Below are 11,999 nucleotides of genomic sequence, written 5' to 3'. Positions count from 1 at the left end.
AGTTTTAACTATATATTTCGAGATTATTTTAATACCCCTAATAAATATCCTGCCGTACTTTACATACATACACTTATGCACCTAATCTTAAAGTTAAAATTTAATTTAAGGTACGTTAAGAATCTATAGCCACAATAAAACTAAAAAAAATGCATTAAAATTGACAATAATGATTAATAATATGTTATTTAAATAATAGAATATTATCTCGACACTTCTTTTAATCTTAAAAGCCGTACGTAACAAACGTCATAAGTCATTAAATGTAAGTCAGTAATTATTTAGTAGCCGTCAGTGTCAAAACTTAAAGCGGTCAATGTTCAAAAGTTAAATCTGAAAATATAAAAAAAACTATAATCCAAGCTCCAACTAATTTCTCGTTTCTTTTTCTTTCAATAATTATATCCATTCCCAAATATGGCCGCAGTTGGTCTTTGCGAAACACTGGGATGTAATTCAAATGCTCAGTTGCAGTGTCCAACTTGTATAAAGTTAGGAATACAGGGCTCATATTTCTGCTCTCAAGATTGTTTCAAGAAATCTTGGAAGTCTCACAAAATCATACATTCGTTAGCGAGTGAGTGTTAAGGTTATGTTTTGGTGACAAAGTTATAGATGAAGAAAGATTAAGTAAACTTTTTTGTTTCAGAGGGTGATAATTCTGATGGAAGCAACGGGGAGTATAACCCTTGGCCGTCCTATGCATTTACCGGCAAGTTAAGACCTTATCCTCAAAGCGCGAAACGTGAAGTGCCGCCGCACATTGGTCGTCCGGACTATGCAGACCATCCTACAGGATTCCCGGCATCCGAGAACGCTGCTAAGGGTTCAGGTCAGATAAAGGTGTTGGATGATGAGGAAATTGAAGGAATGCGAGTGGCATGTCGCTTAGGGCGAGAAGTTCTTGACGAAGCTGCTAAGTAAGTACACAAAGTTGGTACCATTGGTGTTTATCTGTACAATTAAGAAATCATACATATTTTAATATACCACAAAAAAAATTCTAGGGCTTGTGGTGTTGGTGTAACAACAGATGAAATTGACAGAATTGTTCATGAAGCATGTATAGAAAGAGAGTGCTACCCTAGCCCTTTAAACTATCACAACTTTCCTAAAAGCTGTTGTACATCAGTTAATGAGGTTATCTGTCACGGTATTCCTGACATGCGTCCATTGCAGGTATTAATTACAATTATGTTTTCTTAATATACTATTTCTAAATTTAACATGAACATTGTTGGTTAAAATTGTATAAAGAGTATTATAAATTGTATTTTATGAAAAATAAATGCTTAAACATAAAAGCATACTGACTGACTTAACTTCACAACATTTTGTTTCTTGTGATTTGATATGAGATTTGAATGTTAGATAAATGTATGCAATCCTTCTAACATTTAGATTCTGAAATTATAATTTTAGCAAGTAACCACATGATATTACTACTAACTTCTATATTTCAGGATGGTGATCTTTGTAATGTTGACATCACAGTTTACCACAGAGGCTTTCATGGAGATCTTAATGAGACTTTCTTTGTTGGAAATGTACCAAAATCCTCACAAAAGCTTGTACAAGTCACATATGAATGTTTACAAAAAGCTATTGAAATTGTTAAGCCTGGAGAAAAATATCGTGAAATTGGCAATGTAATACAAAAACATGCTCAAGCAAATGGCTTTAGTGTAGTTCGGTCATATTGCGGACATGGAATACATAGACTGTTCCACACAGCTCCTAATGTACCACATTATGCTAGTAAGTAAAACCTGAGTTTTGTATTTACTTCACTTTCTAGATCAGATGTCCACTGTCATGATTTCAAAATATATCATAATTGACATGGACTGTTTGCTTGTACTGATTGCTAAGAAAGGACATAAAAATATTTTATTATTCATTCAAGGCTATATGCAATTCATAAGACAAACTAACTATCTTTCAGAAAATAAAGCTGTTGGAGTGATGAAACCTGGCCACTGTTTTACCATTGAGCCAATGATCAATGAAGGAGGGTGGCGGGATGAGCAATGGCCGGATCACTGGACTGCTGTCAGTGCTGATGGTACGAGGTCTGCTCAGGTAAATGAAATTTTTAAAATGGTACTTTAAAGATTTCTTATATTCCATTGATTGATTTCTTATATATATTTCACCTATAAACCTTGTCTCCTAAATAATTTAGCTACAGAGTATATGTTTAATCATAGCTTCATATATACTTAAATTTTTGCCCAACATCAAAACTTGAAGGAGAGTAAACCTCGTGAAGGAGCTTGACGCAAACTAACTTGACAGTCTTGCAATGACATTATAATTAGGACTATATTTACCATTGCCTAATAAACAAATTTATATTAAAATATATAAATCATTTTTCATATGAAAAATAATTTATGTTTATCCAAATACTATGTCCCCTGCACATTCCTAACTATTATTAAAACTGAGTTGCTTGGTTGTCATGACAATTATGTTATTAGCCAAAATACTAAAATGATAGATTATATAAATATTTATTACATGTTTTAAATATATTTTTCAGTTTGAACAAACTCTACTTGTTACTGAGACTGGGTGTGACATATTGACGCAACGCGCCACAGGCCGACCCTGGTTCTTGGATCAATTGGAGAAACTTAAGTAGCACTACTTATTATTACTTCATTAGTATTACTTAGATGATTTGTGCAATAAATCATCACAGTTTTATATGTTATTATTATATATTTTTGTTGATGTCATTTACGTACATTTATAAATCCGTCTAAAAATACTAAATTCTAGACTATTTAGAAAGTATATATCAAAAATCCCCAAGGTGTTTTAGAGAATATATGAGTATTGACCTAATAAACACAAGTAATAGAATTGCAAGAATATGAATCTCAGGCACAAATTTGATTCATGACAAAGTAACCCCATTTTTCATAGAAACTAAATCAGCCTAAATTTGATTTTATATTTCTAGGTAGCATATACGCAATTTGAAAATTAAACTGATTTAGTTTTTATAAATAAGGGGATTTAACTATGCAGGTTTGAACAATATTTTTGTTATAGTTGTAAATAGGTTTATAACTAAATTCATAATACTAAATAAACAAAATCTGCAATGTAAATATAATAAAATTGCGATAATTTTTTTGCATCGGAATGAATTTAATGAGAAGCAATAGTCAAAGTACTGAGCATATTTTTTTACACTACTAGTATTTATAAAATGCTATAAATTGTTTTGACATTGGTTTATTGAAAACATGTGAAAAGTTCTTGAGTTTTTTTTTCATTCAGCTCCTGGTGCTGTTATTTTAAATACCCAATATATAACTTGAGTTCAATTTTTGCATGAAAAATAACACAATAAAAGGTATCTATAAATTTGAGTTTTTATTTAAGAATAATTCCTTGTTAGTTGTAAATATATCTATAACAACATATAAATGCATTAGGTTAGTTGTAATATAATAATAATTTTATACAAGTCTAATAAATTAATGTAAGAGAAATATGAAATACGTCTTTGGAATATTTTAAAGACTCATGGTCAAATTTTTACATCGCAGGTTTCTAATTTCTTAAACTTTAAATTAACAAAACATATTTTAAATTAACCAATATCGATTGAAATGTTATCCCTAAATTTAAAATCTACCTATACGAACTTAACTAGTATTTACATTTTAAAATTATTGTAATGTCCAAATTATTCCAAAACTGCCATCCTCATACAATTTTTAGTTTTTTTTTTCAAAATTATGAAAATATTAAAAAGCAACTCAAATGGGACATTACTAACTTACTTATTATATTCATCTAGAATATGAACGCTATCCGTGTTCTTCGCTTTTATCTTCATTCCGAATTGATTAACATCCATTGCTAAATCGTTGACTGTAGCTGCGTCGACTTTCTCAACATGTTCTTGTCTTTTTGTTATGGCCTCACGTAAATGTTTTAGGTTCGTCAGTTTAGTCGCAATTGCCTCTTTCTGAAATACGTTAATAATATAGGAAATAGGTCAAATCTACAGTAAGTCAAAGCCTAGATAGACATTATAAGTTGTTTTTCTGTTTAGCCTATCACGATAAAAGTGTTCCCTAATTAATACCTTAGTTTTAGACTTACCCGCGCTGGACTATCTAGATAACTTGCATACACCCGTAAAACGGGCTCACCCGTTCGGTCATCAAAAGTCAGCTTAGTCTTTGGAGGTATTTTAGCTTTTACCACCTTCGAGCCTGTATCTGTTGATCTTTTTTCTGTTACAACTTGCTCAGGTTGTCTACTTGAACGACTTCTTTCTTTATTATAAACTTTATCTTCCTTTATACTAGCTTCTGTAACTTCAGCTGTTTTTGAAAATTCTTGTCCAGCCAAAACCGATCCGTTTTCCTTAGGGGGTTGAGATTCTTTATCAGAAGATCTCAGGATTGAGTACGCTATATTGACAGATTCAGCTGGCTTTTCAAACGATGCTACGAAATTATTATAATCCTTAGATATTTCGTTACTTTCCGGTTTCTTAGTGTCTAGGTAATTTATTGTGTCAACCGACGGTGTTGTGGATGGAGAGGTATTTTCTGTTTTAACCTCGCTTTTTTCAATCGTCGCTTTTGGCTGTTCTAAAGACGTATTTATGTTATTATTTACAGCGGTATGGAAGCCAATTGGAGTAATGTTGCTCATATTTGGTCCTAGCTGTGTATAGTAAATAGGATTGGTGCGATTATCTTCAGGCTTATTTTCTTCAACTTTCGCTGTGTTTGTTTTATTTTGTGCTTCCATAATATTAACAGTCGTAATTTCAGCAGCTGACGTTGTTGATATTTCTGGAGATGCAGTTATTATGTCTGTTACATTGTTTGCTGTAAATGTTTGTGGATTTAGATTTTCAACAGTTCCTTCTTGAGTTTGCCTTTGGACTATGTTTCTATTGTCATTTAGGATAAAGGACATTGGCTGTTGTTTTATCAAGTGATCATTATTGAAATAGAATGGGGTTGGTTGAAATTGCTGTATCTGCGATGGAATTTGTGTTGGAGTGTATGGAATGAATTCTACAGCCGGATATTTTTGTAACAATTGATTCTGTAACTTTTCTAAGAATAGAGGATCAGATTGATAAAATGAATCTGGTGGAATAATTAGTCCTTCGGCGCCGGATTGTATTAAATCTTGATGTGTTGGCAATCCATTAAATCTCTAAAATAAATATTAAGTACATATAAAACTTATAAAATATATATAATAGTTATAGTGAACCTTAAATAACCTGAACGGAAAACTCTTGAGGAGCAATAGCTGGTGTTTGAACCTGCACATATTCCGGATTAAATTGAGGAGTACCGTCATTGTGTGCATTCACGTCAAAGCTTGGGTCGGACTGAAAAATTTTATAAAATCTTAATTAATCTTATGTCTGCCTGAAAGATTAAATTAATAATATTTTTGTTGGATAAAAAGTAGACCCAGTTCTCTAAGTCGTCTCAAGTCACAATCTTCACTTGTTTAATTTGAAGTAGTGGATACATGGTTTTACAGATCAAGGTAAGATTTTATTTTGTTGTACGATTTTTGATTTAGGCCCTTAGCTACTACAATAAGCTATACACTCACATTTGCTTTTGTAAACCCAGCAGGGACATCAACCTTTGTCTGCAGTTTTACTGTTTGTGTTTCTCCATTATTTTCTGTTACCTCATATGTTGGTTTCACCTAAAACTCAGAGACATAATCATATTTATAAACCATTATTATTATGTTACGATTTTAAGAATAATTAATACTACATCTACTTACAGCTTCAGGAGCAAAGTGTGAGTCGGAACCATCAATATTTCCAACATCAGCAACCACGATTGGTTTTTCAGCTAAACTTAAATTTGGCGCTGGGATTGTATGTATGGCACCTGTTAGCATAGAGTGTTTTAACCACGTTGTCCGTCCACAGCATTATTAGGATACCATTTATTATATAGAATATATGTCGTAGCCAGATAGTAGAATTGGTTAACTGATACAGTAATCATGTTCAGCTTACTCATTGAAGTGTCCTTGCAATAACATAGTTGATTTCTACGATTGGACCGAAACATTATATATGGCATCCCTTGCTGTGGACGAACTCATGCTTAAACGTGCCAAAAGAATAAATGAAAAAAACATGCAACTGTGAATAAGTCTTGAAAATTAAGAGAAATGTGTGCGTCAATATTGGACAAATACTACCATCAGTTCTGATAACAGGTTGTGATGCTGCGCGTGCATAGTCATACTCTGGTGTTACGGGAACCGGTATTCTTGCTGTCGTCTTCCAAGGCATACTGAATACGTTTCTGGTCACTACCGGACTCATGGGTTTTATTGAATACCTGAACACAATTTGGGTTTTATAATACTAATTTATATGTGTGTCCAGATTCGGTAGCTTTAGCGGAGTACCAAGTAAAAAGTATAAGTTAATAAATTACGGGAACTAACGAGTCTTCTAAATATACTCATATCATATATTACACATATATATTATTATTCAATACGATCTTGCGTTTCTTTCGACTGTAATTGGTCAACACTATCCAGTATACCCCAATACACGACGACACGCGTCATGAACGGTCATGTTACGTTATTTTGACCAATCACCGCAATCCACTCCTAAAGCTAAAATACGTAAGAATGCTTTATAGGAGTAATAAATACCTACATCGTTGATTATATCGATCAGATTGATAATGATTATAATTATAGAATTTGTAATTTAGGTCTTGTAGATAGAAATTCATCTTGCACGAAGTGGAGTGGTAATATGTTTAAAATTATGAGTAGATAAACGCCTCGCCCATCACCAAGGTTGGATGAGCCCAATTAGAAACTTAATACCTTAATGAAACATTTTGGCGAACTAAATTATATGAAATTTTGCTATATATAATGTTACTATAATTGAAACGAAGTTTTAAAGATTAATATCTACCGGTAATATCTGCACATGCTACGATGCGTGCAGCGTGTGTGCACATAATACGATGTTACCTGTGAGGCATGTTTCTGTATACAACAAATGGTGCTCGATGAACTGGCATTAATCTCGGTGGGTATGGAGCTCTCTGGAGAACTACTCCCGGTCGAAATGCTGAAGGAGCTCTGAATCTGCTTATAGGTGCCATCCTACTAGTGTAGGCCGCGTGGGAGAGTGACCACAGTGTTAGGAATATTATGAACTGAAATGGGGATTTATATTGTAAGAATTAAAAAAAATACCAGTTGCAATACAATCTTTAAGTCTGGGGAGCCGTCAGAACTCTATATATATTTCGTGATCATTTCCAGATTTAAGCTTTCTGTGACTGACACAGACGGTCGTCTTTTTTTTGGTTTAAGGCATACCTCGCGATGTTTTTTTTCGCCGTATAGGCAAATATTGTATAGACGCACATAGATGGAAATTGCATTGTCGCAAACGTGGTCTCAAGGATGAGAATCGCGCTATGCAAACACTAGACTTAGGTCTCTAGTTAAGTTTACCTCAAGTTTAAATTTAGAATCCCTTATACTCTACCCTACCTACCCTGTTACCCTTTTCAATCATTTTACTAATTTTAAGTGATATTTAAGTTTTCTGTAAAATTATATTATATATAGTAGTGCCAATATAAATTTATATAGATTCAAGGTAATCAAGGTAAATGCCTCAGAAATGTAGAAATATGGAGATCTAATTCATAAGTTGTCTTGAAGAGGGTACTTTAAACATATATTTCCTACTAAGATATAACTACGCGCCAACGAAGGCGAGAGTAGAAATTAACGTTTTTGCTGCAATCCTAAATATTATCTGTGCGTACAATTACATAGTAAGTAGGCGGCTAATCGTTGTCATCATGCAAGTGCAGTGTGAATGTCCTGCGCCGTCACGGACTGCGGTAGCGAAATCGTCTGTCAAATTGATTTGTTACGCTTTACGATTACATAATTAAACTAACGTTCACCCGTGGATTTGATTTTTATTAACATTTTAAAACCCGCATTTGGAAATTGGTATAATCATTTGAATACAAAAAAATATGTTCTCACTTTTTTTATCGTTCCTGTTCATTCAAATATTTTTATTATCATTATTTTTATCAAAGGGTTTACACCATTTGAAAGACTGCCACTACTGCCACTACTGGCGCTTAGACAAGAAGCCTTAACGTATGTAATTTTGTATATTTTTAAAGCACAGTAAAAAAGGCCTGGAGCCCGTGCAATCCCAATACTGATATGCCATGTAAATGTCTGTCTAATTAAGATCTTTAGAAGTAAAGTATTTCTACATACAGTGTGTGAAATTGGTTGAGGGAATTTCATATACACAATATCAAATGTTTATTGTACACCAAATTTACTTCTCGAAAATCATTTCTATTTAATTGATTTAAAATAAAAGATTTCGCTTTTCTTTATGATTAATAAAAATGGTAGTCGAGTCATTGATCGCGTAGCATGAAATTAATATATACCTCTATATTTGTACTGTTGTTACTCTTAACATCATAAATCTTAAAACGTGTTTCGTGCAGCAAATTAAGCAGAACATTAACGGTCACTTCAGTCTAATTGTTGAGGCCACTAGAGAAAATAACATAAGTTTCTTTGCACCAAATGTATGACGAGTATTAGAATAAATTTAGATATAAGACAGTTATATTGGGATGTTATGTACAATTAGTGCTTTCAAAATATCCTCTAGGCCTTTAGTTTTTCATTAATACGGTCCTAGGTTTGAGACTAGAGAAACAAAATTATATAAGGACATGATTTAGAAAAGAGACTTCACGATTTAGGTCCATACGTTAAATTCAATAGGTTTTTACATACGGTATTTATATTTAGTAAGGATAAACGACAGTGCCCGCGCAGTTTTACCCCGTCTTTTTGACATCTCATACAAATAAATAAATAGCTTTAATTCCGAATCCTAAGAAATTGACGGATTATGACAAACTATGAAGGAATTATTCGCCTTACGTATAATTGTGACATTTTTATGTTCTCGAGTTTCACATAACATCAGATTAATGTTGCTATTTTAATTTAGATCAATTGAAATAACTTATTTTCTCATTTAGACAGGATAGGCGTTATGTGAAATCTAGATGGACCGGTTTAAAAGAGAGCTGTATCTTGTAATACATTTCACATTATGATGTAGTCTCTCTCCACATATGTCATCATTTCCAGTAATTATATAAAAATAGCTACTTATAAATAAACCTTTCAATTCTTAAAATACTTATTTATTAAAAAGCCATTGTTAAATGACAGTATTAGTCTAATTAAATTGATTTTCAGCAGAATTTTCGGGATGAAAGTAAAAAAAACTATAAAAAACAATTTAAATTATTATTTATGTATGATTAAATTTCGCTTTGAATATTTTTTTTATTGGACTTAGGTTACTGACCGTTACATGCCTATGTAATAATCTGCCTTATTTAAAAATAACTATAATAATTATAACAAAATTATAATATAATTATATTAGGTTTATTAAATTTAATATTTCTTCCGTTATTATATTTTGTATTACAGTTTCACATTAAAACTTTAAGGTTTCAATTTGTCGGAACGAAAATAGTTAATTATTTTTGGCGCCAATATTGGATAGAAATATCGATTCAGAAAATCTGAGTCACACGTCAAAAATTTTTAAAATATTTAATTAATCTTTTGATATTTACCTTATCCATTTTTTAATAATTATGCATAGATACACTTTTCACTTTATTATTCACTTTCCTCATATAGAGTTTTATTCACGACACTTGCACAAAAATCTTAATTTCAGCGGCGTTACTTACTATAGACAGCGAAATGAAAAATGAAATAGGTCAGTGTCAGGTTTTATATGAGCCCCACTGCGCGCGCGCATATTATGGACAGAGAATGGACAGGTGAGAAAATCTTATTGCAGTTTTCCCGGTTTTGCACGGCTTTTGTGTTACTATGTATCTTATTGTTAATGGTCTTGCTAGGTAAGGTTAATTTAACATTTTTTTGTAAGTAAAAAAGACTTATAAGGACCATAGTCTTTTTTTATTATGTTCCAATAAAATAATATTAAATTTACGAACATAAGATTCGTAGATCATATGTTCATTAATCAGTTGACTATAAAATGTACCAGCATTTATCTATCCGTACAAATGTTTGAATAACGTAAATATCCTAGAACAACTAGAAAAAAAGGTCTGATTTTCAAGTGTGAAAACAGGAAATTCCGGTAGGTGGAGCTTTCCTGTATACTTTACACGGTATCCGGAGTCACCTTACGTACAGCTTTGATTATACCCCTTGTGGATGGAAAGCAGAGGCATTCAGGCCTGACAAGGAAGTCAAGTTTATCTTAAGATCAATAAACGACTATATTCTAGCTTCCGTTGGAAACTCTATAAGAGACACTAGGCAAAGTTATACTTAAGATGTCATGTGGAACATGGTGTGTGGCGGAGAGTTTATTTTGACGTTTATACTTGATTTGAGAACTGACCTCTAATTATCTTGAAAAAATATACATTAAATTCTTCTAATTTTACATCTCCTAAGTGAAATTAGAAGCATTTAATGTATATTTTTTTTTGACAATAATAAAAAATATGTGACCGAAATAAAAATATGAAACATCTAACATAAAAAAATGTCTTTAAATTAAATTGATTGAGCCAGTAACACCTAAATTCACATTAGTATTGTCACTACACTTGTTTACTGGTTGTTCATTCAACTTTGGGAAACACCATTTAATTTGTTGAAGAGTTTTGACGCTTGCCAGGAAGTGGAATTATATTTAAATTAATAGTGAACAACTAGGAAAGTAATGTCATCGATGCTAGTTATTTGCCCTCTTTGATGGACTGACTCAATGTCTTTCTAGTACGTGAGGTAGCAACGTCAGGAAAACAAGCATTTCAGTAAGGCCAGTTTTTAGATATCCTATCTCTCTCACTCTCCCGCACGTCATATTGACCATCTGGCTGGTGGTAGTGGTTGCGTTCATCAGTGCGCATCCTAACTGCACAGGTAAAATATCGATTTTTTAAATCATTTTAAGAAGTTTTGTTTTTTTTTTCATTATATTTATTGTACTTTCCACAACGTAAATCTTATATTGCCAGACATTTTTATTGCTGTTAAAACTGTCCCAGACGCTAATTTCGAATTTTAAAAATCAAAATAATTCATTATGGCTGAAATTTTTTTATAATATTATTTAAGTATTTAAAAACTTAAAATTAATTTGCCAAACAATTATTCGGTTGTTAAACCTTCATCGAAAAATTGATGATGAGATTTATCGAAAAAATTTATCGACCTATTGAACGATTCATGCCGCTTATTAAACGGCGCTGTCTAGTTAAGCTGTTGGTTGAACGGGTAATTAAGTTTATTGCGACACATACATATAACAAGTCTGTGTCTTGTTGCGTTTGGTTATTTGTCGTCTGTTTTAATCCTACATACCTAAGCCTTCGCTAGATGTCGCTATATAAAATGTAGCTTTTGTTAGAAGAATAATAATTAGTATGTAGTTACTGTAGATTTTATTGCAGTCATTGCAAAGTAGTTTGGAGCTTTCTAATAATGAACTAAATATAAATATTTTTTTTCTAATAAAGAAATAAATATAAATATATATATATATATATTTATATATCAAAATAGAACTATTCTACTACTAGTGAAATTTTAGAACATTCCACGTTAATTCTCACTGACTATCATGGATTGCCAGCCTTTGAGGGAGGAGTACGCTCGAATTTTGAACAGTTGGAGGTCGTATCTCTCAGGGAAGACCCCACCGGGAGTCGATTCCACATTTTGCTAGTTCGCAAAAGAAAATGCCGTGTGGAAGGTTTCCAACCATCAAGGTGATGTTGGTGAAATTTAGAATTCATACGGCTCCTACGGTGTTAAACCAAGGCAGGAGGGATCAAACAATACTTCAGAACACTCAC

General features: G+C 32.4%; 2 protein-coding genes across 2 annotated transcripts; one reads left to right on the top strand and one right to left on the bottom strand.

The window, feature by feature from the left end:
• Positions 1 to 302: 302 nt before the first annotated feature.
• LOC110995326 (methionine aminopeptidase 1) lies at positions 303 to 2,922 on the top strand. The gene is made up of 6 exons (XM_022262435.2): positions 303 to 577; positions 650 to 920; positions 1,008 to 1,179; positions 1,464 to 1,758; positions 1,946 to 2,082; positions 2,546 to 2,922. Exons 1-6 carry the CDS (start codon positions 418 to 420, stop codon positions 2,645 to 2,647), a joined length of 1,137 nt encoding a protein of 378 aa, XP_022118127.1. The 5' UTR covers positions 303 to 417; the 3' UTR covers positions 2,648 to 2,922.
• A 605-nt stretch (positions 2,923 to 3,527) lies between these two features.
• On the bottom strand, positions 3,528 to 7,591 carry LOC110995324. Its single transcript, XM_022262432.2, has 8 exons — positions 7,571 to 7,591; positions 7,036 to 7,223; positions 6,232 to 6,374; positions 5,803 to 5,912; positions 5,620 to 5,718; positions 5,276 to 5,386; positions 4,129 to 5,205; positions 3,528 to 3,991 (listed from the first exon to the last, which is right to left on the bottom strand). Exons 1-8 carry the CDS (start codon positions 7,589 to 7,591, stop codon positions 3,800 to 3,802), a joined length of 1,941 nt encoding a protein of 646 aa, XP_022118124.2. The 3' UTR covers positions 3,528 to 3,799.
• Between the last annotated feature and the right edge of the window lie 4,408 nt (positions 7,592 to 11,999).

Source organism: Pieris rapae, chromosome 2, assembly GCF_905147795.1.
Source record: "Pieris rapae chromosome 2, ilPieRapa1.1, whole genome shotgun sequence".
NCBI lineage: Eukaryota > Metazoa > Arthropoda > Insecta > Lepidoptera > Pieridae > Pieris > Pieris rapae.
The sequence above is the reverse complement of the archived record's forward strand: the minus strand, read 5'-3'. Positions and strand labels throughout refer to the sequence as shown.

Coding starts and splice junctions, on each gene's coding strand:
- LOC110995326 (XM_022262435.2), top strand. CDS start 418: ATGGCCGCAGTTGGTCTTTGCGAAACACTGGGATGTAATTCAAATGCT. Junction 1,759..1,945: donor TAATGTACCACATTATGCTA/GTAAGTAAAACC, acceptor ACTATCTTTCAG/AAAATAAAGCTGTTGGAGTG. Junction 2,083..2,545: donor ATGGTACGAGGTCTGCTCAG/GTAAATGAAATT, acceptor TATATTTTTCAG/TTTGAACAAACTCTACTTGT.
- LOC110995324 (XM_022262432.2), bottom strand. CDS start 7,591: ATGATTGAAAAGGGTAACAGG. Junction 7,224..7,570: donor TGATTGAAAAGGGTAACAGG/GTAGGTAGGGTA, acceptor TCCCCATTTCAG/TTCATAATATTCCTAACACT. Junction 5,719..5,802: donor CACACTTTGCTCCTGAAGCT/GTAAGTAGATGT, acceptor TCTGAGTTTTAG/GTGAAACCAACATATGAGGT.